Raw genomic sequence first — 26018 nt, 5'->3', positions numbered from 1 at the left:
ATATACATTTCTGTCACAAACGGGGAATCCACCCAGTTCCAGAACTCCATCTTGATGATGCTATACTTCCTGTCGTCCCTGAGGCAAAGTTCTTAGGTTTTATATTTGATTGTAAATTAAATTTTATATCGCACATCAAGCAACTTCATATCAAGTGTCTAAAAGCATTGAACATTCTCCGTATCCTCTCTTCTATTTCTTGGGGAGCAGATCGATACACAAAATTTTTCGTTTCCTCGTCCGATCCAAACTTGACTATGGGTCTGTGGTTTATGGTTCTTCCAGAACCTCAGCACTGAAAATGTTGGATCCTGTCCATCACCAGGGGCTTTGGCTTTGCATTGGAGCTTTTCGTATTTCTCCCATGCAAAGTCTGTATGTGGAATCTCATGAACCCCCTCTATATATTCGTTTGCAACTGTCTCTAATGTATGCTTCCAAACTTCGATTCTTACCACAGCATCCTCCCTGGATGTGGTTTTCCAACCACAATGGACCACTCTTTTTAATAACAGAAAATCTGCTATTGTTCCTTTTAGTCTTTGTATCCAGGCACAATTAGGCAAAAAAAAGGACCCAGGAAAGTACTATATTTCTTGTTTTTCATATGATGAATTATTATTATTATAAAAATAACTAAAGTATAAGAATAAGAAACTTATTGGGTTAGGGTTAGGTGAGGTAATGAAAAAAAAATTAGGTATGGTCATGCATTGCATCATTCAGTATGTTAATGTGAGCTGTATGTTTGTTGAGTGATTTACTTGTATTGTGAGATTATTAGTTAAACATTTTAAAATCTGAATCGCTTTGCATGTTAGATAGTCAACATAGTTGAGGTAGTTAATTAACAATCTGATTTTTGTGTACAAATTTATTATAATGTTTACAGATAACCTGACAAATTTCATGAATGTAAGCATACATTATCAAAAGCTAAGGTATGACTAATCTTATGGTTATGAATTAGGTGCAGTGTATTTCTCCTGTATGTAAAGAACTAGCTGATTGCAATACATGTAATCAAAGATACACATATAACCTGTTATATTTACTTCAAGTTGTTGAAGAAAACTAGCAGCTGAAACATAGTATAAAAAATAATTTTCTTTAGATAAAGACTGATTTCTTGGTTTCATTGTGTTAAGTCCTACAGTTACTCTTTTTAGGCTTAAGAAATACTGAAATTAATTTTCTTCTGCATAACATTTTCTTTAAATTTTGTGTGTAGTGTTTCTACTGTTGAAGAGACTTGTACAGTAATGTTCATCTATTTATGAAAATGACAAATTAGTAGTCTAGAGGGAGTGATTAACATTCCTGAATTTTATATTTTATTTTCATGTGTCATTCCAAAAGTGATAGGCAGCCATATAAAATATGTATATATATTAGCTGTTTCAGCATTTGTTCATGTGTTCCATATATTGGCATTGTAGCATTTATCATTGTTCTCATAGTGTAATATAATGAATAAACATTAACACAATTCTTAGGACACGTTATGTTACAGCTTCTGGCGATCCTGGCATGCTCCTCGTATGAAGCTTTGCTCATTGTAAGCAGAAGTGCCTTCCTGGACGTACTCCTCAATGAACTTAATGGAACCGATATCCTTGTCAAGTTGAATTGCTTGGAACTTCTTTCTCAACTGGTTGAAACTAAACATGGACTTCTGTATTTAGAAGAAATGGGTGTACTTTTGAAGATGAAGAATATTTTACTTAATCAAGCAGAAGATCCTTTGGGAGATTTTCTGACACCAGGTGAGTTGGTTTTTCTTTCATTATTAATGGGAAAATATGTAGTTATTAGCTGACCTGTTTGTTGAAAATTATGCTTGCATTGGTTAATTCTAAAAGTAGCAAGTTTAAACAGTATGTTAAAATAATTTTGATATAACATTTCTAAGATCATTGTCAACTGAGTTTATAACTATGGAAACCTTCAACATCTTAAAATGTGTTTTGCAAATGTATGTGTAGTGTTAACTGGTGCTAGTTGATTAAGCTTTATCTTCAGAGATTGAATGGTCTGTATCTTTTATCTTTTAAACTGTTTGAGATCTTGGGAATAAACAAAGGTAGTTGACTACATTTTCTGTATCTATAAATTAACTGTAGAAACATTTTCATTGATAAAAATCTGCTTTGGAGAAACTATTTTTAGAGTATTTAAATTGATTATTTCATTATATTTCCTAACAGATTAATAAACATATAAATTTTCTCCATAAAGATATTCCAGTGAGATCTTTATTAAAATGTTTACATCTTTTGTTTTAGTGTTATAATAAAAAAAAAAACTCAGCTAAATGTTTTATGTGTATGTGTGAACTGGTTTGTTTTAAATTTAAAAAGAATTTTGAGTTACTTGGGGTTAGATTTTAATAAAATTTCCAGGTTGTCTGAAGAACAGGCTGACCTTTATCAGAGGTTTTCCTGAAGGGTTATATTGGTTGTCTGGAAAAATACAAGATCCAAAATGTTCCTTTATACTAAAAAAAATAAGCCCAAACCAAGCTGCTGTTAAACAGTCTCTTGAAACAAACAAACAATAACATTTTTAAACAGAACAGCAATGTTGACCAATCAGGTTCAATGTTTCATTCTAACCAGCTTGGCCTGCAACCAAATACAGTAAAGTACAGCCTGTTACTAGTAAGACTTGACTTTCATCAGAACTCTTTCAGTACTAGTATACCATATGTAAACAATATCTGAGCCCTGCACATGTATACACACACACCACTGACATGTGTTGTCATTCACACTTGTAGTTTGTATTAACCTGGAGAGAGGTAAAGCTAGCTGTATTTTATTTATTCTCATTTTGTTTCATACTGAACAAAACTTGCATGTGCAGTTATTGTTATATTCCATTTAATTCATGGATTTTTCCACTTTTCTCATGGTAGCTAGGCCTTCCATAATTCCCAGACTTCATTGGTCATGTATATCCAACATACATGACCAATGAAGTCAGTGTTACTGTTATGATTAATGACAAAAATTGTGAGTTTGATTGTTTTGGTTTCCACTGAATGTTTGTTGGTAAGAAGTTGAGACAGTCATGTTAGTTTTAGTATCATCAGTGTTGGATATACAAGACTATTAGGAAGGATTATTATTTAGTTGAGTTAATTAATTTTCATGAGGTGTTAAAAGTTGATTATTTTAAAACCAACAGTTGTGACAGGTTTCGTTATGTAACTCTGTATGAGAAGGACATTGTATATCTAGTTTAGTTGTTGTACGTGAAGATTCCAAGATTTTCTCTTTGTGTAGTATTGCTGCTACCAAATGACTAGTGATTTCTTTATTTTTCTGTTGCATATTATAAATGCATATACAGCAAATTATTGAAGTTAGAAAAAGCTGAGTTAGTAAAAATTAGGTTAGACTATGTGATTGTTAGTTTAGCTGTAGCAGACAGAAAATATGTAAAGTGAGTTTTACAGTTGTAAGAAAGATGAAGATATTCTAATGTAACTGAACCGACTGTGGTCCACTCATATAAGTGAATTTATTACTATTGTATTATGATAAAACTGGAGAGAAGAAATAATCTGCCTTGTGATTTTGGTTCTAAAGCTCTATATTCAAATGTGATGGATTTTTTGTGCATACATTTAACTTGTGTTTACAGTATATTATTTTTAAACCAGTGGATTATGTGCTGTCTGCTTATTGTTGAAATTTATCATGTAGTCACAGACACCTACTGTAAAGAATCTGTGGCCCCTATATACAAAACTTGACAATAAGCATCTGTAATAGAAATGAATCTCACTAAATATTTGTACTATTTGTGTTTGTTTTTATTGCAATTCCTTCACACCTTAATGTATGCATATAAAGGTTGTGCAATATGTATGTTAATGAACCTGACTAAACTATATTATGTTACCACACAGTCATTTTTACTCAGTTGAACTGCAGAGAAAATTTACCAACAGAAAGTAGCACAGAGGCACAGTAGAAAGTTTACTGACTAAAACAGCATTATTAACTATTCACAAAACCAAACTCTTCCTAATATTTTCAGCACCTTTTGGTGAATTGTACCAACATTTCTCTTGTACAAAATATGATCATTTTCAAACAGAAAATGGGCCTAACAATATTTTTATGGGAGGTTCAGAATTAGGAAATTTGCTGATGATTTTGGTCAAAGGTCAGAGTCAACTTTATGTTTGAAGTGTATGCATGTAAAAGTGTACAGTAGAATATGACACTGTTTTGAATAAAGTCTGTTCCATTGCATTAGTTGTCTGTTGGATAACATGAAGGGAATTAGATGGTCATCTGATGAAGTATTTTGTCAAACAATAATTATTGTATGATATTGTGTCCCCATCATTGTTTTTTGTCTTGTAAGCAACACCATACATTTCCAACTGTTTGCTTAAAGCAAATAAAAAAGAAATAAACTAGATTTTTTTATTCATATATTTAATGAAACAATTTGAGCAAATTAATACTTAAAGTAGTTATGAACACTTACCGTGACTGGTTACGATCCATGTCAAACGGAATTTTGTACTCAGATTTTTGTAGTACATTTAAGTTAATGGGTTTTTTAGGTTCCCATAAATTTTTTAACATAGTTATTTCAATAACTACAAATGAAATTGATATACTGCATGATAGCTTAATTAGATCCCAATCACAGAATAAATAATTAAATTATCCATTTATGTAGTTTATTAACACACAGGACTTAAATTTTTTTTTAATATCTTAACATGTTTATGTAAGTATAATTTATACTAAGGTTTTGCCACCACCATTACAGCTGCATAAGTATATATCTGTCACTGTTAAAGAAAATTAGTCTGATAATAAAATCTTATCTTTCAAGGTTTGCTGAAGTTTTTTGGAAGTGTTGGATCACACAAACCAAGAAAGGTTTGTAAAGAATATGAAGGAATTCTGGATCTCATTTTTCAGTTAATTCAAGGTAACTCTTCTTGTAGAGTTGTTGCCATTGATACACTTGGTGTTTTGGGAAAATCAGCAGAAGGAAAAAGAACCTTGTCAGATGAAGGTAAGAAAATAATTTATGTAGTTATAGCTGTAGAGGAAACTGAACACATCTGTAACTGATTTTGGATATACAAAATGATAAAAACCCTATAACTCGAGCACTTTTGGAAGATGGGCATTTCTTCTTCTAGGGCCAGCTGTTTGCCCCTGAAGATTAAAGGTCTATCTTTTGAAAACACGTAGGTTGTAAGTTTTTTTCATCATTTTTGTATCAAGACTTCTTGAATCTTTCTTCTTTTTTTTTTTTGACATCATGAATGACTCGTGTTATCAGTATCAGGTTAACTCTGTAAGGAACAAAGAGCACTTATAAGTTGTCAATTTATATATCATATTTTAAATTCTGTTGCATAAATGAGGTTATAAGGTATTTACATCAGTAATGCAAGTAGTGATTTATAGTTTAATGGGAAAGTTACTAGATGAAGTTCCTGCAGGGATGAACATTGTATTCTAGTGGAAAATTTAGAAGGGAAAAATTTTTTCTTTTGTATAGTTTATTTAAATGTTTCTTTCTAATCCCATTTGGGATCTTCCTCTTTGGATTTGTCTTTGGAGCAAACAGTTCACAAATTCCTCACCTTTTTTTACTGCCCAGTATGTTCTGTCTTTTGGGAATATGGGCTTCCTTGGGAGTTCTGTAACCATGGTTGGATTCATATGCACTCCCTTGGGTTGTCACTCCTTGATCAGTGGAACTTCTCCATTGATTTCTGGCTTGGTAGTTAAACAGAGACCAGATCATGGTGGGACTGCTGCTTACTCCAAATCCTCCAGATTTACATTTGTTCATGCACTCATCTTTTGAAGGTTGGGGCTCTTACCTTGACTCCCAGGAGATTTTCTTCCTAAAACCTATTCTGTCCATGAGGTTGGACATACCCATTTCCTTACTAACTATTTCTCACTTGTAATCCCATTGGCTTCTTTGTGTGGTGTTCTCCTTAAGGTGCTGTGTTGCATGTATTAACTCCTTTTGAGGTTTGTATTCCTGACTTTATTCCCTGGAACTTTCACATTTCACATTATCTGTCCCATGTCACACTTACCAGTTAGGTTTGTCAACTCATTAGGTTGTTTCTTGTAGACTTGTCCATGGAAAGTCATCATCTCAACACCTTTTCTCCTCATTGGATTCATCAAATTGTTATGTCTTTGGCTACACAACTTTGACATCTTTTAAGAAGAAATTATTAAATCCAGAATCTGGACTACTCCCAAAAATTATTAAATCCAGAATCTGGACTACTCCCAATACCTTTATCATTCATTTTCCACATGACCTGGATGCATTATCCTCTACTGGATATCATCTCCCTCCTGTTGTGACTCTACACACCAGTTTGACTGGGATGAGTCCTATTACTTCAATTCATTGATGGTTTTATTTCAGAAACACTAGTTTTAACCAATGATAGTGGGATCCCACTCTGTGGCAGGTGTTGCTTGATCAGGTATGCTTTACCTGAGGCTCACACTAGTTAATGATTGCACTGTAACACTCACTGTAGAGAGGAGGTACTCTGTCAGACTGCTGGTAGCTTACCCATTGGTGTGTGTGTGTGTGTGTGTGTGTATATATATGTTTCTTGATAAAAGTGCATTTCAATAATTAGTGGAATTCACAACCAAAGCTGACTCATTAATTGGAAAAACTGAGGTCATTCTGCTTTTTAAAATAGGGAATTGTGGACACCTATTGCACAGATTGCAATGTGATATTTCTCTGGACTCCCAACCATTTGCACTACTACCTTTTTTCTTCCACTGGAGCATGGAGTCCTTACCACTTCCGAGTTGCTAGGGTGGTAAACCATGGAGGCTTCTTTCAGTTTATACTTGTGTTGTCCACTCAGTGAGAAAACAGCAAAGCTGGTTTTTTTCCTTCTATCTCTGGATGCTTTTCTCAGATGGACAGCAATACACAGAAGAAAGACAATAGTGGGTTGGAGCAAGTCCAGCCTATGCAGGATCGTCCTTGTAATACCAGGTTCTAGATGTCCACTTCCTACAGGTGTGTGTGTGTGTGTGTACTGTAGAGACCTCTGTTCTTGTTAGTTCCAGTTACAGAATGCTTTTTACTTACAACTAAGACTGATTTTGGAAGAACTTAAACAAGTAATTTCAGCTTCAGGGTGTATTTGTACTGTTCCAATAGTTGAGTGAAGGTTCCAGGTTCTCTTTGTAATTACGGATGTAGGATTATTTCTTCCTTATGGTTGAGTTAGTTATGATTTCTGTACTAGTTACAAATATTACCTAATTGTTAGAGTTGAATTGAGACAACATCACAACTTTGTAATGCCAGGTTTGGTTTTTGGACTTCTAGCTCCTACAATTGTTTTGAACATTTATCCAGTTTTGACAAAAAGCTAACTTTCTCTTCATAATTCTGGTTGTTTGACACTGTTCACTTACTGTTGCAGTTGCTGACTTTATGTAATATGATCCATGTGACCTAACCACTATTTTTATATTACAGTATATATTTTTCTTTTGATTTGCATCCCTCTGATTCAGAGGATGAATTACAAAATTTGTTTGTCCACTTGAGGTTGAGTGTCTTTATATATACACGTAGATATTTATATTTTCCTATGAATTGTGCATCTCAAAATGAATCACATTTGTGTACATCCTTCTAATGTCAAGAACAAGTTATGAAACCTTGTCTATGTGATTAAGGTTGTGCATGTACCTGCCCATATGAGATTCAATTCCTGCTTCAAGGATGAAGAGCATACCTGTTCCAGAAGTAATGTGGTTATGTGCATCATTCATCTTCAAGCTATTCATTCTGGGTAATTACTTTCTGCTTGGTGTCTATATTGTATTCTTAAACTGGCTTCTCTAGTTTTGCAGTGTGGGGTTCTAGTTTTGTGCAGACAGAGGTAAGACCATATCAGAAGTGAACATTTTTCTTATACTGAAAGTGTATTTTTCACAGATAATTCCCTCCCTTATTCCCCATAGCTGGTGAGGATTGAGTGTGAATAGCAGAATGAGCGAGTTGTGCCAATGGTGCAATATTGTTCAGGAATGACACTAAATTGATGGGGTATATAGACTTGACACTGATCACAAAAATATTTTAGCACTGCTAAGAGGGCAGATAAAGATTGAGATAGTTTTGTGCAACAGAAGGTAAATATGTATCAAAAATATATTTTCAATGTAAGATGTCAATAACAGTTTTAGCCATGATTTTATATGCTAAGTGAGCACTATAATCTGTAAAATAAAGTATCAAATTAAATACAATAATGAATATAAATCAAGATAAGATTGAGTTTGTAGAGAAGTTATGACTTTCCAATCAAATAAAAAAAGAAAGAAAGTATCTTTTTTCTGAAAAAGGTTTTCATAATGTACTTTCTGGAAATTTCATAAGTCCCTCAATGGATCATGAGTTTTTTGTAGTGTATAGAGTGCACACGGCCTGTTAGGTAACTTTTCACTTTGAACACAAATACTGTAAAAATGATAGAACAAGTAAATCAAATAATATGAATTTTCTTTCAAAACTAGGTTCTGTACAGTAATTTTGGACTATGTTTCCTTCAATTTTTAAGCACTTCTGTTGTGAGAAGGAAAAATCAAGTTCCTAAAAACTTTAAATTCATAATGGGTTTGACATTGTGACATTTCATCAACCTGTTCAGTGCTGAAGACGAGATAACTAGTCCAAGCCGATTGGTAACACAGTGCCACAGACGAGTTAATTCGTTCTCAATAATGTCTAACTTCAACGCTAGATGTCAGCACCATGCATGCATTTGACCTATTTACAAATTGTTTCACTTTCAATCAAAAATGGCATCACGAAAAAGGTTACAGAATGAAGAAGCATTAGAGTTGTATTTTGAACTTGGTTCAGAGTTGCCATAGCAGCTGAAATACTTGGCAGTCAACAGGTTAAATGTATTTAGTTGTTGTGAAAGCAATTTTTGTGTCTTTTGCTGTAAAACTATTTTCATGTCTATGCACTGGTTGGTAGTTACTTAATGACATTTAAAGGGCTTATGATGATAACTTGTTTTATTTCAGCGTAACAAACCTAGTCACTTGTAAATTAATAACTGTAAATCTGTATGAACATTTACTTTTGGTTCAGTGAAATGAACAGCAGTAACTACTATTGACGAATCTAGATTATTCACAGTCTGATATTTGCCCTTAATAAATAGAGGTTAACTTTTTGATAGCTTTTGATTTATAAGGTTTTGAACTATTGTGGCAATCTTATGTGTTTCTTCAACCCTCTCTCCATGGGCAATTTCTTTTTGTATGCATCACTAAGTTTTAATGGGTTTTAATTAAATATTGCTTTTGATGATACACCAATAAATATAACAAAAATATAGCTAATAATCCATATGTTAACAGTATAAAAGTTTTAATTTCTTAACTTGTAAGGCAGTAGTAAAAAAAAAATCCTGAATTTTTCCTAACCCTATGACAATGACCTTTGTTTTGTAAGTATACTACGTAACTCTTGTGAAAGTTATTTACAACAATGAAATGAATCGATGAAATTGTTTGAAATTTCCTAAAATTATGTAGTTTTGGAGAAATAAAGTACTTAACTTTTTTTTTGTACAATTTTACTAAAGATTCATTACTTAATGTAGTTGTTTTGCCCTCAAACTCTGAATAGTTAACATACAAAGTGTTTTTTATTTGGAGTTTAAAAATATTATTTATTTCCTCACTATTTTCACATTTTATTAGCATAATCTGTAGAGCTTCTTAAATGAGTATCAAACGTTTTCTTAAGGTAAATGTTTATATTTTATTTTCCATTATCTCTACCATTCACTAACTGTATCTTCAATGCAAAGTACATTGAATTGTTTAAGATTAAGAAACTTAAATATATATATATATATCATTTGAATCATCTTGTACGTGTATTATTTTCATGTAATTTCACATTTTTGTTTTTCGCTAATAGTTTATCTCCATGTTTTATTTTCCTTTCCAATTCTTTCTCTTCTGTCATTTATGCCAATACATCTCAAAGTGCACACAGTCAATTATTACATACTGTTGGGAAGAGATTTATAGATGCAAACAAAATATTTTGCTCACATCCTTTGTTTAAAAGTCCTGATTATACAAGAGACTAATAAATAAACCAGTAAACTGAAGATTTTGCATGTGAAATGTTTAATAAAATATAAATATTAAAGTAAAACCTGAATACAATTTAACTATATCAATCTATATATATATATATATAAGGTGAGAAAGTATAACCAAATGCTAGGAATCCTGCTCTCAATAATGGTCTGAGCTTTTTTCTACCACATACATACAAACCCATATATTGCTAATGTCTCTTGAGCTGGTTAGCTAAATCGTGGAAAATCTACCCTTTCCGTTGGTAATGAGCTTGTCATTCAACTTAAAATGTCATTTAGCAACCGAGCTTCTACTTTGAAAGTGAATGTGGCTTATGCTGTGGAATTTTTAATGGTCTTTTTGTCTGACTCTGAATATTGCAAATTACATCTAAATAATTTCTAAACAACTTACCGATTTACTGTGACTGTCTGGAAGATGACAATTTTGCATCCTCACTCTTGTTTATTTTAAATAGCTCTGAAGTTGAGACTTTTGTCTGTCATAACAATACATGCTAAAGCTTTATTATTGTTTTAGAGATTTGTATCGAAATAGAGGAATAAAAATGTACATGATTATAAAACTTAATGTACTTGATCATTTCTTTAAAATACATTTACAGTGAAGTGGTTTCATTATATTTTGAATGTTACTCTTCAAAATGCACAGAATGAGGTTTACAAATGGCATTGTTTCCATAGATCTAGTATGAAAATTGTGGCATTTCCTCTACAAGCTTTCCCTCTTCTTGAATTCATTTACCAAGAAGTAGGAAAGTTAATGTAAATTACACTTGTGTCAAGTATGATTTTCATAACTTGAATCTTCAATTGGTCACAGAGCCATCAAACAGAAAATCATGTATCAGAATGGTTGGTATGGCTATTAACACTTTTACTAAAAAGGAAAGAACAACGTTTTGACCTTCCTAGGTTATCTTCAGGAAGGTTGGAATATTGTTCTCTCCTTATCAATAAAAGTGTTAATACACATACCAGCTGTTCTGAGATACATCTTCATTTCAAGTGGGTTTCTCGTCATCAGGAAATAGAAAATCATCTTTTTATCTCATCATCTCTTTCAGAAATTACTGCTAATTTTTCTTGCATTCAGTACTATATTATGATGTGTTATATTACATTGTTTGCTGTACAGAGAAAGTTCAACTTTGTTTTCAGCTCAGACTTTATTACCACAGAAAACATATTGACAAGATAAGATAAATTTTTAATGCCTCTTGACACACAGTAAAATATGTAGATAAACTGGTAGCTATGTAACGTTGTCTGCTTTACATAAGGAATGTAGATAAACTGGTAGCTATGTAACGTTGTCTGCTTTATGTAAGGAACATAGATAAACTGGTAGCTATGTAACGTTGTCTGCTTTATGTAAGGAACATAGATAAACTGGTAGCTATGTAACGTTGTCTGCTTTACGTAAGGAATGTAGATAAACTGGTAGCTATGTAACGTTGTCTGCTTTACGTAAGGAATGTAGATAAACTGGTAGCTATGTAACGTTGTCTGCTTTATGTAAGGAATGTAGATAAACTGGTAGCTATGTAACATTGTCTGCTTTACGTAAGGAATGTAGATAAACTGGTAGTTATGTAACGTTGTCTGCTTTATGTAAGGAACATAGATAAACTGGTAGCTATGTAACGTTGTCTGCTTTATGTAAGGAACATAGATAAACTGGTAGCTATGTAACGTTGTCTGCTTTATGTAAGGAACATAGATAAACTGGTAGCTATGTAACGTTGTCTGCTTTACGTAAGGAATGTAAATAAACTGGTAGCTATGTAACGTTGTCTGCTTTATGTAAGGAACATAGATAAACTGGTAGCTATGTAACATTGTCTGCTTTATGTAAGGAATGTAGATAAACTGGTAGCTATGTAACGTTGTCTGCTTTATGTAAGGAACATAGATAAACTGGTAGCTATGTAACGTTGTCTGCTTTACGTAAGGAATGTAGATAAACTGGTAGCTATGTAACGTTGTCTGCTTTACGTAAGTAATGTAAACAAACTGTGGTAGTTATGGAACATTGTCTGCTTTATGTAAGGAACATAGATAAACTGTGTTAGCTATGTAACATTGTCTGCTTTATGCATATTGTTATTGTATGTTATTTGGTACATTATGTAAGTAACTAAAGAATTGTTCAGCACAATACTGCTGTTAATATACAAAAAAGTCAGGTTAAGTGATATCAAAAATGGTAAAATAAAAAAACCCAAGTATGTAAGTTACTTCTCGAGATGTTGGTCTAATTTTGTGGTTGTAGCTGTTTGTTTTAACACCTTCATCTCTCTCTTCATTATTCTTTTCTTTGGTTATATTCACATTTTCATTTATGGTCTTTTTTTTCTACAGGTGGCTGTGGTCAGTGTGTCAAACACCTTCCTCCACAAATCTCTTAACTCTTTAAACACCTTTCTGTATAAGTTACTAAGTAATATTCAAAATTTAATTGAACAACTTTACTATCAATTTATGGCAATGAAAGTACCAGTGTCATGTGTGTTATAATTTGAAGATTAATGTTATGTAAGTGTTAACTGCTTTATTTCAGAAGAAACCTTTGAAAAATGAACTTCAGTCTTGTTTTCACAATGCACACTCGTGCTCATAAATCTGAACTTTTACAATCGGTAACTGAAACCAGAAATGTGTGTGTAGGTGTTTGTCTAGATAAAACTACATTTATTGTATTATTTATATGTATATTCCAAAGTTCTATGGTTAAGTTCAGTTGAAACTGAAGATAAACTTGGCAGGTTTCATGCCTACCTCCTATTTAGCCTTGAGACTTATAAGCCACAGATACTTAGTTGATACATGTGTTTATAATCATTACAAAGAGCTCATTCTACACTCTAATCCAACAGTAGTTATTTTCAAATTGACACTCGGTTGTCATCATCTGATACATGTTGGCTACTTTTTCCACAGTAGTACTTGTGGTTGTTTCTTACTTAAATATGTTATACTTTAATAGTTAAATTGGAGTTAGGTTTTGCTTTTATATCTCAGTTAAGTATGTATTATTTGCGATTTAAAATGCATAATTAAAAGTTTTTTAAATATTTTTTTAAACACATCTCAAACATTGCCTAAGTTTTCAAGGCTCACAATCTTGCACGAGTGCAAGACTGTCCTGCTGAAGGCTTGTGCATCGCTGTGGAATATACTGTAATACACCCCAATGGAACCACTGACGTGTGTTTAGTTAAATAATCTTAAAAGACGGAATGAAAATTAACTACATGTGAAAACAAAAAGACCTGAAGTCATCACCACAAGAATCTCTTAAAATGTTTCACAAAAAAATATTAAAAGTGTGTTTTTCTATTTTTTTAATTCTCAATACTTCATTGCACAGTCTGTTGATGGTAATGTATACAGTTAGTGATATCGTGGAGAAACTGAAATAAACCTTAAAAACCTTTTGATATTCTTTCAAGAGGTTCAAGAACTTATGCAAATAAAACTCAAATTCGAAGATGAAGAAAAGTATCTTCTTGCACTCGTAATATTCACTTTGAGTGCAAATAACTACAACAGATAAATAACATATTTTTAGTAGAAAGCAGTGTTGTACTTTATAATAAATTATACAATGAAAAGTGAAAGAAGAATGAAACTTTAACATCTAAACAGCAAATCTTTTATACGTTATTCATACCTTTGTTTCAACATCTCTTCTTATGAAAATAAAACAAAACAAATAGTAATGAGCTATTACAAAAACCATAAAGGTCAACAAATAAAAGTAAAACCAGTATTGATTTTGTTAAATTGTTTATGATCTTTGTAGCCAAACAGGATCTCATCATGTTTACTGGACATATTGAATATCAGAGGGATATTCTCGAGATCTAGATCATTTATCACATTTACTCAGCTTTCTTCTCCTTGTCTGTCAGCTGAGGTGTATCAAGTCACCAGTTTTTGTGCTTCTCATTTTCTCCTTGTGCATGAGTGAGATTCCTTTGTTTCTGGAGTCTCTAGCTGTCATGAAACCCTTCATTTCTTTGGTGCATGCACTTGTGCTTTCTGCAGAGAATCTGTAAATCCAAGGATTTCATTCTTGGATTCCACTTTCCTTGTTAATGAAATTCTTCACAAGGAGTTGTCACTGCTGACATTCTCCAATTCCCTATCAGGTACAATCTATCTCTTTACTAATGCTTTTTTCTCTGATTGAGGCACGTCTCTAGTAGATTGAGGAACATCTGGTATTTTGACTTAGAACAAGCCTTCACTCTGCATCAACATGCACAACTTTCTTGATTTTGCCAAGCTTGTTCTCATTCCTGCTGCACCTGATGGATCACTTTGTCATGCTTCTCTCAGTCAATTCTATGATTATTTCTTGTATGGACTGTCCAAGAGACACTTGTTGTGGGAACATTCACTTCTGGGCCTGTTCACATCAGGTCTGACTTGTTGCCTATCATTTGCCAGCAGCTTGATGACAAGTCAGTCCACATTCTACTCAGTCATTTCTACACACCCAGGTCATCCTTAAGGTTTGCTCTTGGTTGGGTATGCCTCTCGTGAATGCCTTTTACACCCTTTTCTACTTCATATTTAAGCTCTAACTGTTGATTATATCAGCTAGACCTGGTCTCATCTTTTTCTATATGCCTATTTCCATATTCAATTCCTCCCTTGACCCTCACTTTTTATGTTTTGCTTCTTGTTAGATTCTATTGTTGACATCTCTTTGGTCATGTTTGGCTTTTTTTGCTTATTACTCATCCTCTTATCTTCCTCGACTCAGTTTGACCTCTTTTGCTTCACCTTCATATATCCTATTTTTACATTGTGAGATATCTTTACATGTAGGATTTATCTGTTATGTTGCCCTTCGACTGTTTCTGGTTGTCAACAAAAATGGCAGTTCTTTTGTTCTTGGTCCATCTGCCACTCCTCCTGGACACCCTACTTTCTGCCTTTTTACCTGGATGTTATCTAACAGCCTTGTTTGTTATTTTTCCTTTCCTAGTACCAATAATAATTTTTCCCCTCTATTCTTCTCTCTGTTACACCCTTTCAATCCACCTCCATCCCTGAGACCTTAATGAGGATTTACCCACTCTTATACAAGCCCCATTCAAGCTGTTAGCTTCTTCTTTGTGTGCTGTCTCTCTTTCCAGAGTTGTTCTACTCACATGTGACTTGTCATTCCATTGTCTATGTGTGGATGCATTTCACATCCTTTTCCATTGCAATCATATACTTCTTTCCCAAACCCATTATATTTTTCCTTAAACTTCAACTACGTAGGAAGATATCTGTATTTTCTTTTCTGTTTTATTTTCTTATAGTTGACTTATTTGGTTGTTAAGACCCAGATCAGCTCCTTTGTCCCAGTCGAGCTGTTTGGTATCCCTTATCATGGTCCTCTTCTTTTCAGGGTCCCCACCATTGTTTGTCCCAACCCTGTTCACCCATTCTTTCAGAGAACTTACTCCTTCTACACTTATTGGATTTTAATTCCCCCAGTTAGTATGTTTTTCACAGGTTGTTTATTCATATCTGTTTATCACATTTTTCATTCTTTTGTATCTTGTCTTCATTGACTCTGGGATGATATCCTTCAAATGGGCTTTTGGCTCTTCTTATCCATACAAACTGGTTGTTTTCTTTCCTAATGGATTTTGGGCTTCTGCTGGTTGCCATTCTTCTATCACCCCACCAATTTTGAGAGAAATACATAACATTTCATTTATCAGGGTCTTTCTTTTACTTTTAATAGGATCTCACTAGGTGGCAGATGTTGCCTCACAGGATTTACTTACCCAAAATCCAAGTGGAGCCCACGAAAATGGAAAGTACTTGTATCATTTGCACTGGTTATATGGATAGAGCCCATTTGTGAGATGGGTGTTGCACAAAATTACTTGAGGTATCCTTGTGGTATTTGTATTTACTCATGCCTGATTCATCACATATATTCCATGGACAAAGCTTACTCTGGGGAACTGTCAAGCCTCTTTGGTTATTGCTCAGTTAGGTTTTTGGAGAACAGAGTACATATAACATAAAGGTTTAGTACTACTGGCAATTTCTGCTTTAACCCAGCGATAGAAATAGTGTTTACTACACCAGGTGGTGTGTAAAGGAAGAACATAACATATAAAATTAATATAAAAGAACTTGAAGTGACTACATTATATTTAATCTTAAGTAAACAAGAACTAGAGTGCAGACAAAGTTATTATAGTCTGTTTAGTTATTCTAAACATCAGTGGTAGATACTGTGGTACACTCTTTCTGCTCTGTTATTCCACATGTTAAAATTATGATTTTATTTTTTAAAAATCTATATATTTTAAATTTGTATCACATGAAGGTTATTTAATATTTAAATCTAAATATCAGCCTGTACCATTTATATTTTTTAAATTCATTTATTAATTTCCTGAAATAATGCAAACTTGGGTTTTATTAGTAACATGAAAAAATGAATTATTTTCAAAATATTTTGAACATTTCAATCTTTGTTTAGTGTTTATTTTTGTATGAATAAGTTTTGTCACTACAATGACTGTTTTTGTTTATATTCAGTGGGACATTTTGTATTGGCAATAATGTTTACTGTGGTATGTTTCTACTTAGCTACAATGCCTCAATAACAAAAACACTAATTCTTAATGACCTGTGTGTAACTGTATATATATTTTTTTTATAATTAAATGTTGTGTTTAGAAATTCTGCATGTGTTTCATATGATACAAATACTATTTATATCTATTGTATTCTTGACAAACAGTGTACGAAGTTTTGTTACAAGAGCTTGCTTTGTTTTACAGGTGAACGTACTTATAAACTGTACAGTACACTTATGTGTGGTGATGTTGTGAGAATTATTGCTGTACAAAGAAATGATGTTTCGGAGCACCAACAACTTTCAGTTTTCATGGGCTTTGTTTAAGGCTTAAAACCCTAAAAATCATGTTTTAATACCCACAGTGTTCAGAATACAGATACCCTATTGTGCTTAACAACAAATAAGTGAACCAGTGTTTAATAATTGCTCAGTGGATTTAAACATTTAAGGTGTTTCTATTCAGATATTTACAGTTGTTGTTTTATTTGTGGTTTTCAAGGAGAAAAGATGATAAACTGTCTGAAGGTGATAGGAGACTATATTGAAAGTGCAGTGGTAGATTTAAGGATACGTTCTTTGAATTGTATCAGAAATCTCCTTCACGTTGAGGTTAGTCAACTTACAGATATTTAAATAGATAAGTTTATAATTTGTTATTGTTAAACTTTTCCTAATTTATTTTTTAACCCAGTAGTAGTTGAACTTTTAAACAAACATATTAATGGGTGGTTGTTTAGAAATATTTATTTTGATAAATTAGTAGTGACTAATAATGGGGAAAGAAAGATATGAGAAAAGTCCTCTGTGAAATTTTAAGGTCTACGTTGTATGTGCCTTCATGTGTATCAGTTTTGTTTTTTTCAACATTTGCAGTTAGAAAATTTATATACATATATGTATATCTATTGGAGAAGAGTTTTCTTTAGAATTTTAAAATGTAGACTGTATGTGCCTTCACATGTATCAAAGTGTTTTTTTTTTAAGATTTATAGTTAAAAAAGTGAGTGTGTGTATGTAAAAATGCTTTTAGTAACTCATCCTATACATGGCTATTTCCTAAGACTAATATGTTTTCATACGATTAAGTGATCTCTTCAGGTATTTTTCTTATTAAATTGTACTCAAAACAAAGGAGTTTATCTTCTGCTACTCTTTATGCTACAATATTAGAGAAAAAAAATTTTCTTTGGCCACTTGAGTGGTTTGGTTGAGTGATTGATCTGTTATTGTTTGTTTTTTAATGTTATCAACCCTTTGTGGTCTTTGTTTATTTTTGAGTGGTTTGGTTGAGTGATTGATCTGTTATTGTTTGTTTTTTAATGTTATCAACCCTTGTGGTCTTTGTTTATTTTTGAGTGGTTTGGTTGAGTGATTGATCTGTTATTGTTTGTTTTTTAATGTTATCAACCCTTTGTGGTCTTTGTTTATTTTGAGTGGTTTGGTTGAGTGATTGATCTGTTATTGTTTGTTTTTTAATGTTATCAACCCTTTGTGGTCTTTGTTTATTTTTGAGTGGTTTGGTTGAGTGATTGATCTGTTATTGTTTGTTTTTTAATGTTATCAACCCTTGTGGTCTTTGTTTATTTTTGAGTGGTTTGGTTGAGTGATTGATCTGTTATTGTTTTTTTTTTAATGTTATCAACCCTTTGTGGTCTTTGTTTATTTTTGAGTGGTTTGGTTGAGTGATTGATCTGTTATTGTTTGTTTTTTAATGTTATCAACCCTTTGTGGTCTTTGTTTATTTTTGAGTGGTTTGGTTGAGTGATTGATCTGTTATTGTTTGTTTTTTAATGTTATCAACCCTTTGTGGTCTTTGTTTATTTTGAGTGGTTTGGTTGAGTGATTGATCTGTTATTGTTTGTTTTTAATGTTATCAACCCTTTGTGGTCTTTGTTTATTTTTGAGTGGTTTGGTTGAGTGATTGATCTGTTATTGTTTGTTTTTTAATGTTATCAACCCTTTGTGGTCTTTGTTTATTTTTGAGTGGTTTGGTTGAGTGATTGATCTGTTATTGTTTGTTTTTTAATGTTATCAACCCTTTGTGGTCTTTGTTTATTTTTGAGTGGTTTGGTTGAGTGATTGATCTGTTATTGTTTGTTTTTAATGTTATCAACCCTTTGTGGTCTTTGTTTATTTTTGAGTGGTTTGGTTGAGTGATTGATCTGTTATTGTTTGTTTTTTAATGTTATCAACCCTTTGTGGTCTTTGTTTATTTTTGAGTGGTTTGGTTGAGTGATTGATCTGTTATTGTTTGTTTTTTAATGTTATCAACCCTTTGTGGTCTTTGTTTATTTTTGAGTGGTTTGGTTGAGTGATTGATCTGTTATTGTTTGTTTTTTAATGTTATCAACCCTTTGTGGTCTTTGTTTATTTTTGAGTGGTTTGGTTGAGTGATTGATCTGTTATTGTTTTTTTTTTAATGTTATCAACCCTTTGTGGTCTTTGTTTATTTTTGAGTGGTTTGGTTGAGTGATTGATCTGTTATTGTTTGTTTTTTAATGTTATCAACCCTTTGTGGTCTTTGTTTATTTTTGAGTGGTTTGGTTGAGTGATTGATCTGTTATTGTTTGTTTTTTAATGTTATCAACCCTTTGTGGTCTTTGTTTATTTTTGAGTGGTTTGGTTGAGTGATTGATCTGTTATTGTTTGTTTTTTAATGTTATCAACCCTTTGTGGTCTTTGTTTATTTTTGAGTGGTTTGGTTGAGTGATTGATCTGTTATTGTTTGTTTTTTAATGTTATCAACCCTTTGTGGTCTTTGTTTATTTTTGAGTGGTTTGGTTGAGTGATTGATCTGTTATTGTTTGTTTTTTAATGTTATCAACCCTTTGTGGTCTTTGTTTATTTTTTGAGTGGTTTGGTTGAGTGATTGATCTGTTATTGTTTGTTTTTTAATGTTATCAACCCTTTGTGGTCTTTGTTTATTTTTGAGTGGTTTGGTTGAGTGATTGATCTGTTATTGTTTGTTTTTTAATGTTATCAACCCTTTGTGGTCTTTGTTTATTTTTGAGTGGTTTGGTTGAGTGATTGATCTGTTATTGTTTGTTTTTTAATGTTATCAACCCTTTGTGGTCTTTGTTTATTTTTGAGTGGTTTGGTTGAGTGATTGATCTGTTATTGTTTGTTTTTTAATGTTATCAACCCTTTGTGGTCTTTGTTTATTTTTGAGTGGTTTGGTTGAGTGATTGATCTGTTATTGTTTTTTTTTAATGTTATCAACCCTTTGTGGTCTTTGTTTATTTTTGAGTGGTTTGGTTGAGTGATTGATCTGTTATTGTTTTTTTGTTTAATGTTATCAACCCTTTGTGGTCTTTGTTTATTTTTGAGTGGTTTGGTTGAGTGATTGATCTGTTATTGTTTGTTTTTTTAATGTTATCAACCCTTTGTGGTCTTTGTTTATTTTTGAGTGGTTTGGTTGAGTGATTGATCTGTTATTGTTTGTTTTTTTTTAATGTTATCAACCCTTTGTGGTCTTTGTTTATTTTTGAGTGGTTTGGTTGAGTGATTGATCTGTTATTGTTTGTTTTTTTAATGTTATCAACCCTTTGTGGTCTTTGTTTATTTTTGAGTGGTTTGGTTGAGTGATTGATCTGCTATTGTTTTTTTTTTTAATGTTATCAACCCTTTGTGGTCTTTGTTTATTTTTGAGTGGTTTGGTTGAGTGATTGATCTGTTATTGTTTGTTTTTTTAATGTTATCAACCCTTTGTGGTCTTTGTTTATTTTTGAGTGGTTTGGTTGAGTGATTGATCTGTTATTGTTTTTTTTTTTAATGTTATCAACCCTTTGTGGTCTTTGTTTATTTTTGAGTGGTTTGGTTGAGTGATTGATCTGTTATTGTTTGTTTTTTTAATGTTATCAACCCTTTGTGGTCTTTGTTTATTTTCATTAATCTTAAAGTTGTGTCCTCTTTGGAACCATGGTTTTAGGAGGCTGTTTCACTTGGATTTGGTGGAGAATGAGTTACATTACTGAGATGGCCACTACCAGATAACAGCACACAAAAATGTTACTTTCAGTATATATGGTGTCATTAACAACGAATGGACAGACTACATCTAACAACATGACAAGTTGTGTCACACTGTCACTATCAGTATAACCAAGGACATACATATATCTGAACAAAAGGACATGTTCTGTAAAACATTGCAGCAAGATACGGTATTCATCTTCTATAACTATGTAAGAGGCTATGCTCACAGAGTACTATGGGTAGATTGTCCATAATAATTAGCCATGTTTCAAACCAACAAATACTGATGAAGATTCAGTAAACATGTAGAAAGAAAGATCTTCATAAGCAGAGATATACAAGAAAAGATAGGACAACAGATGTGGCTGGAAAATGATTTGGTATTAATACACATACAGATGTTTCTGAAATATGGAATAAAACATTTTTTTTATATGTACATGCACATCCTGTGGTTCTGTCGTAACTGATAAAAATAAAAAAAATCCTTTTGATAATCTGCCATCATGAAAATACTTGAAATCTGATTTGAAGAGATAGACATACAATCACATTTGAGTAGAAGTGATGCAAACTTGTATTTTTAAAAATTGTAATTTATGTTAAATGGTGTTCTTCAAACTCTGTTGAACTTGGTCATGTCCCACTGTAGATTCAGTACAATACCACATATGTCTTGACTGCAATAATGCAATGTTACATTTGAGAGATGACTTTTGTATGTTGTTTTCTTGTAGTAGTAGTTCTGAGGTGCCCCATTGGAGTCTGACCCCCAGGTATGTGATAGTTTCATTTCTTATTCTCTCTTTCATTCACTGTCTTGTTGATCTCATCTCTCTTGTAATTATCTGTTGTTTCTGTCTTCTTCTGAGAGGATAAGTCTGGTACTTGTGGCAGAGTGTTTAAAAAACAGATTTGTATCAAGTTGAGCTTTGTACTTGTTGGAAGTTGGCATTGGGAAGATTAGGAACAGTTGTCTTGGTATTTACAGTAGATTAAAGGGCAGAACTTTTCAGTCTCTCTCTCTCTTTTTTTTTCCCTCCCTTTACTATCTGTAACCAAAATAAATATTGCAATAACCTGCATCTCAATATTTCAGACTAACAGTAGTGTATTTAGTCTTGTTCTCTCTACTGGTACTCGACAAAGTTGGCACTTATCTTTGTACACCTGTACTCTAAATTCCAAACATCCCAGAAGGATGAGCAGCATTCAAACGTTTGTGATGCTCATTGGTTACGTTCCAAACGATATACTGGAATAAACGTTTTCACAGATTCAAAGAGCCATCTTGTTACTGTAGGGAATTTTCATTGTAAACAGTGTAGGATGTATAAACTGATATATTCCACATCATGTTCTCAGAGCAGGAGTCAAGTCTTTTTATTTCTGTGTGTGTGTGTGTGTGCTTGCTTTGTTGCTCCTGAGATTAGACTGTTTATGTGATACTGTAATAAGATAATGACACAGTTTGTGATTGGTTGTTTTATTTCTGTGTGTGCGCTTTGTTTCTCTCGATGGTTTACGTAAGTGATTTGTTGTTTTATTTTAAGCAGATATCCACCTCACTTATTTACAGTGAAATAAACATAAAATATTTAACAGTTCATACTCTCAAGAGTTGTACATTGAAACACTGTATACAACCATAAAGAAAAAAAGCACGGCTAATCCACTCACCGAAATATCCTGTTGACAATGCTCCATGTCATGACAATGTACAACTCCCATACACAAACATCCTGTGTACATCAAACAAAATGGGGGCCTTAAAAGTCAAAAATTTAGCATTGCCAATGTGGAATCCAACTATGTGTGACTCATTTTTTTTATATTAATGACACCTTGCTTTTGGGTGCATTTGGAAGAGTGCCTTTAAAATCAATGTTCTACTCTAATTCACTTTTAAACAACTTTCAATAATCATTCTGTGTGTCTCCTCTTCAGTGAAAATGCATCTAAACTTGTGATTGGTGTTTCCATTAATTGTCAACTTCTCACCAGTGTGGTTTCTGTGAAACAACACATTATACCATTTTTCTGCATACTTACATGCCATGTCTCCTATTTGAATATACTGTGGTTTTCAGCAAAAAGCTTTTCATTCAGTCCTTTGTTTGCTTGTTTTTCTTCATGGATATTACAGATGTATGTCGTGAAGAGTATGGCTGACAAAATGCAGCCTTGTCTGAATCTTCATGACACATTGGACCAGTTCATTGATCTTGTGTTTGTCCTGATACTTACTCGTACTGTCTGTGTAGAGAGCTCTTACAATTTTGATCAGTTGAGTAGGAACACCATTTGAGAGAATGTCCTGTAATATGTTTCATTTAAATTGAATGCATTTTCTTGGTCAAAAAAACTTAATTTATCTTTCCATTGTTTTATCTGTCAAAGGTTTAAAATTAATTTCATTTTGGTGGTACAGTTTCTGTTTCTCTTGAAGTCCTTGAGTTTAATGATTGACTGGCTTTTTTCAAGAGTCTTTGCAGATTTCTTCCTTTTGGCTCAGTAAAGAGATTCCTTTTGTCATAGCATACTCTAGTTTTATTCTTTTGTTTTACCAAAAGTGTAATAACAGTTCTTTGCAATCTTTTGTTACTTGCTTTTGTTTACACTCGCTCACCTGACTATACATATCCATTTCACTCTCGTCTCCTTATTGCTTTGATTATTTCTGCTACAGTTCCAGTTGACTTCTCAGCAGCATATCTTGTGTGTGGTTTTGATATTCCTGAGAGATTGAGTAGATGCTCAAAGTACTTTACCCACTGTCTGTCTTTTTTCTTCATCTGTGCTAGTTGGAGTTCCATCTTCATTAATGATGATATGTGTAGGTCACACAAATGTTCTTCCTGATACCTTATGGTTTCACAAAAGTCTTTAATGCCACACATTTCTTGCTTGTCAGTTCATTGCTTTATTTTTGTTGATGTTTTCTTTTGGCCAGCCAGCATTGGACATGGTCTCACCTTTCCAGACTAAAATGCTACATTTTATCATATATTAAAAATAAGGGCTTTTTAAACCAACTTTATGTACATTTTTCATAATTTCAAGGAAAATGCCTCAATCCATATAAAGTTGTCAACTAAATATAATTATTTGTTTAATAACAGATGCTATTTGGTAAAAAACAGAACATCAGCTAATAAAACATTTCATGAAGCACTTAAAGTTACCTGTAATAAAGAATATGGACTTTTGTTTATTACAGTATAACATTTTTACAAATACACTTTAGGAAATAAAATACTAAAGTTCATAATGAAAGAGAAAGAACAAGTAACTTATTATTTATCGGTTGTTAGTATGTTATAGACATTATCTGAAACATTGTACATCAGAGTGTTTATTAAACTGATACAGCATCTATGTACGTACACTATGAGCATGCCATGAATTTCACTAAGCAATAATATGAAATGTGTTTTTCTACAAATAATTTCTTTGACATTGTTATAAGATGTAAAATGAGATATTTCGTCTTGGTGTGTTGTTGGATAACAAAATGTCACTCTATTCTGGAAGACTTGTATACATGAGTTATATAGTAATGAAAACTGTAATGTTTAAGTACACAATGATAAAGTTACTTCTTCCAATTAATCCTCTCAGCTTACTTTATTTTAACAAATGCTTTAGAATTACATCATGATGTGTATACATTATTCTTACTGTTTTATATTTTACCAAATATTTGATTGATACATCATGCTCTGTCGTTTCTGATTTATTATGGATATTGTTCATTTTATTTTAATGTTTTTGTGAAGATTATTCTAAATTTATTATTATTTGTCTTTCCTTATCTCCATGCAGTATGATGAAGCTACACAAGATATATTAGGCATCACAGAGTGGTGGTATAGAACTCTTAGCAGGGATACTGTACATATCCTTGTGGGTATTTGTAAACAACCATTTCAAGATCTTCGATGTAATGCACAAAACGTCATACAGACAATGGCCAGCCAAAAATGGGGACAAACCGAACTTGCAAGATATCCAGGATTTGTAGAGTACTTACTAAATCGCTCAACAGAGCATGATAAGGAAGGCAGAGAATCAAAGTTTATGATTGTTAAGACCCTAGTGGAATCTCCCACATCCCAAGATATTTTTGGAAATGAAACTTTTCTTAAGTTCAGACGTTACTTTCAAGAAGGCCCATTTTACATGGTAGCAGAGTCATCTGTGGTCTTTGAAAGGTCTACTTGAATTAAAAATTCTCAATACTAAAAAACAAATATCAGCAGCCCAGGTGTTTATTATTACGTGATGAATAACATGTTTGAATATTAAGTATCAGTTTTTTGTTGTTGGATCTACAGTTTAGAGTTTCTGGTATTACAAACATGTATGTCCAATCACGTTGATTTTTTTTAATGAAAAATAACAGGGACATTACATTGTAACACAACCTTTTATGTGAATAAATTACTTAAAACCATAATAAAATTAGTTAAAATTGGTTATCTTTTAAAAGAAGCACATTGAACTGTACAATCCTAAATCTTACAAATTAGAATTTTAATGGAATCAAGATTACTGTTCAACTGTATTTATTGATAAAAGATCTTTGTAACATAATAAAAACAAATGTTTAACTTTATATTTGTTTATTTACTCACAATTTTAATTCTAAGGTATGCAGGAATTATTCTGATAACGGTTCCAAATCTTCATCAGAAAAAAACAAAATATTTATCTCTGTAAGTATTGGTTTATAGGGATTAGCAAAATAAACTTGCTCGATATATCATCCTTAAGAAAATTGAAAAAGATATCAAAATTAGTGTCTAAATGTTATTGGTGTCGCTTTCCAAAGTATTTTTAATAGTGATATATGGGGAACAAAATACTGAAAACGGGGTAATAAGGTACACCAAAAACATAAATATTCCTCGTGTAACCATGGTACTAAGTTATTTATACGTGTGCATTTTTTAACATTAACGTACATATTTCTGTATTTGTCTATTGTAGGTGGTTAAATGTTACGGTTTCTGTAGGTTTTGGAAGTTGTACAAGCTGAATGACTGTCATATGATGGGAAATAATTTTTATTCTCAAATTTATATGTAAATGAACGTTTTATGAACATGTTTTCATAAATAATTTAAATCTAGTAACAGTATATGTTTGGAGAAAATATCCTGTTTCTAGTATTTCGTGAAACATTTTAAGTATGTTTGATTAACCTTAAGTACTGTGTGATGACTTTGTATATTTTTA

The 26018-nt window shown here is 32.4% G+C and overlaps 1 protein-coding gene across 2 annotated transcripts in view; it reads left to right on the top strand.

Moving 5' to 3' along the window:
- LOC143245352 (26S proteasome non-ATPase regulatory subunit 5) overlaps window positions 1-25395 on the top strand; it is a 36689-nt gene extending 11294 nt beyond the window's left edge. The window contains exons 4-7 of one of the 2 annotated variants that reach the window (XM_076491596.1): window positions 1514-1766; window positions 4864-5049; window positions 17302-17411; window positions 24603-25395. In XM_076491596.1, coding sequence (XP_076347711.1) covers window positions 1514-1766; window positions 4864-5049; window positions 17302-17411; window positions 24603-25001 — 948 coding nt within the window. In that variant the 3' untranslated portion in view covers window positions 25002-25395. Of the gene's footprint in view, window positions 1-1513; window positions 1767-4863; window positions 5050-17301; window positions 17412-21514; window positions 21554-24602 lie in introns of those variants that run through there. The other variant, XM_076491597.1, reaches the window with a different exon arrangement.
- The last annotated feature ends 623 nt before the right edge of the window (window positions 25396-26018 follow it).

Source organism: Tachypleus tridentatus, chromosome 2 (genome assembly GCF_004210375.1).
Source record: "Tachypleus tridentatus isolate NWPU-2018 chromosome 2, ASM421037v1, whole genome shotgun sequence".
Lineage (NCBI taxonomy): Eukaryota > Metazoa > Arthropoda > Merostomata > Xiphosura > Limulidae > Tachypleus > Tachypleus tridentatus.
This window is presented reverse-complemented; position numbering and strand designations above follow the sequence as displayed.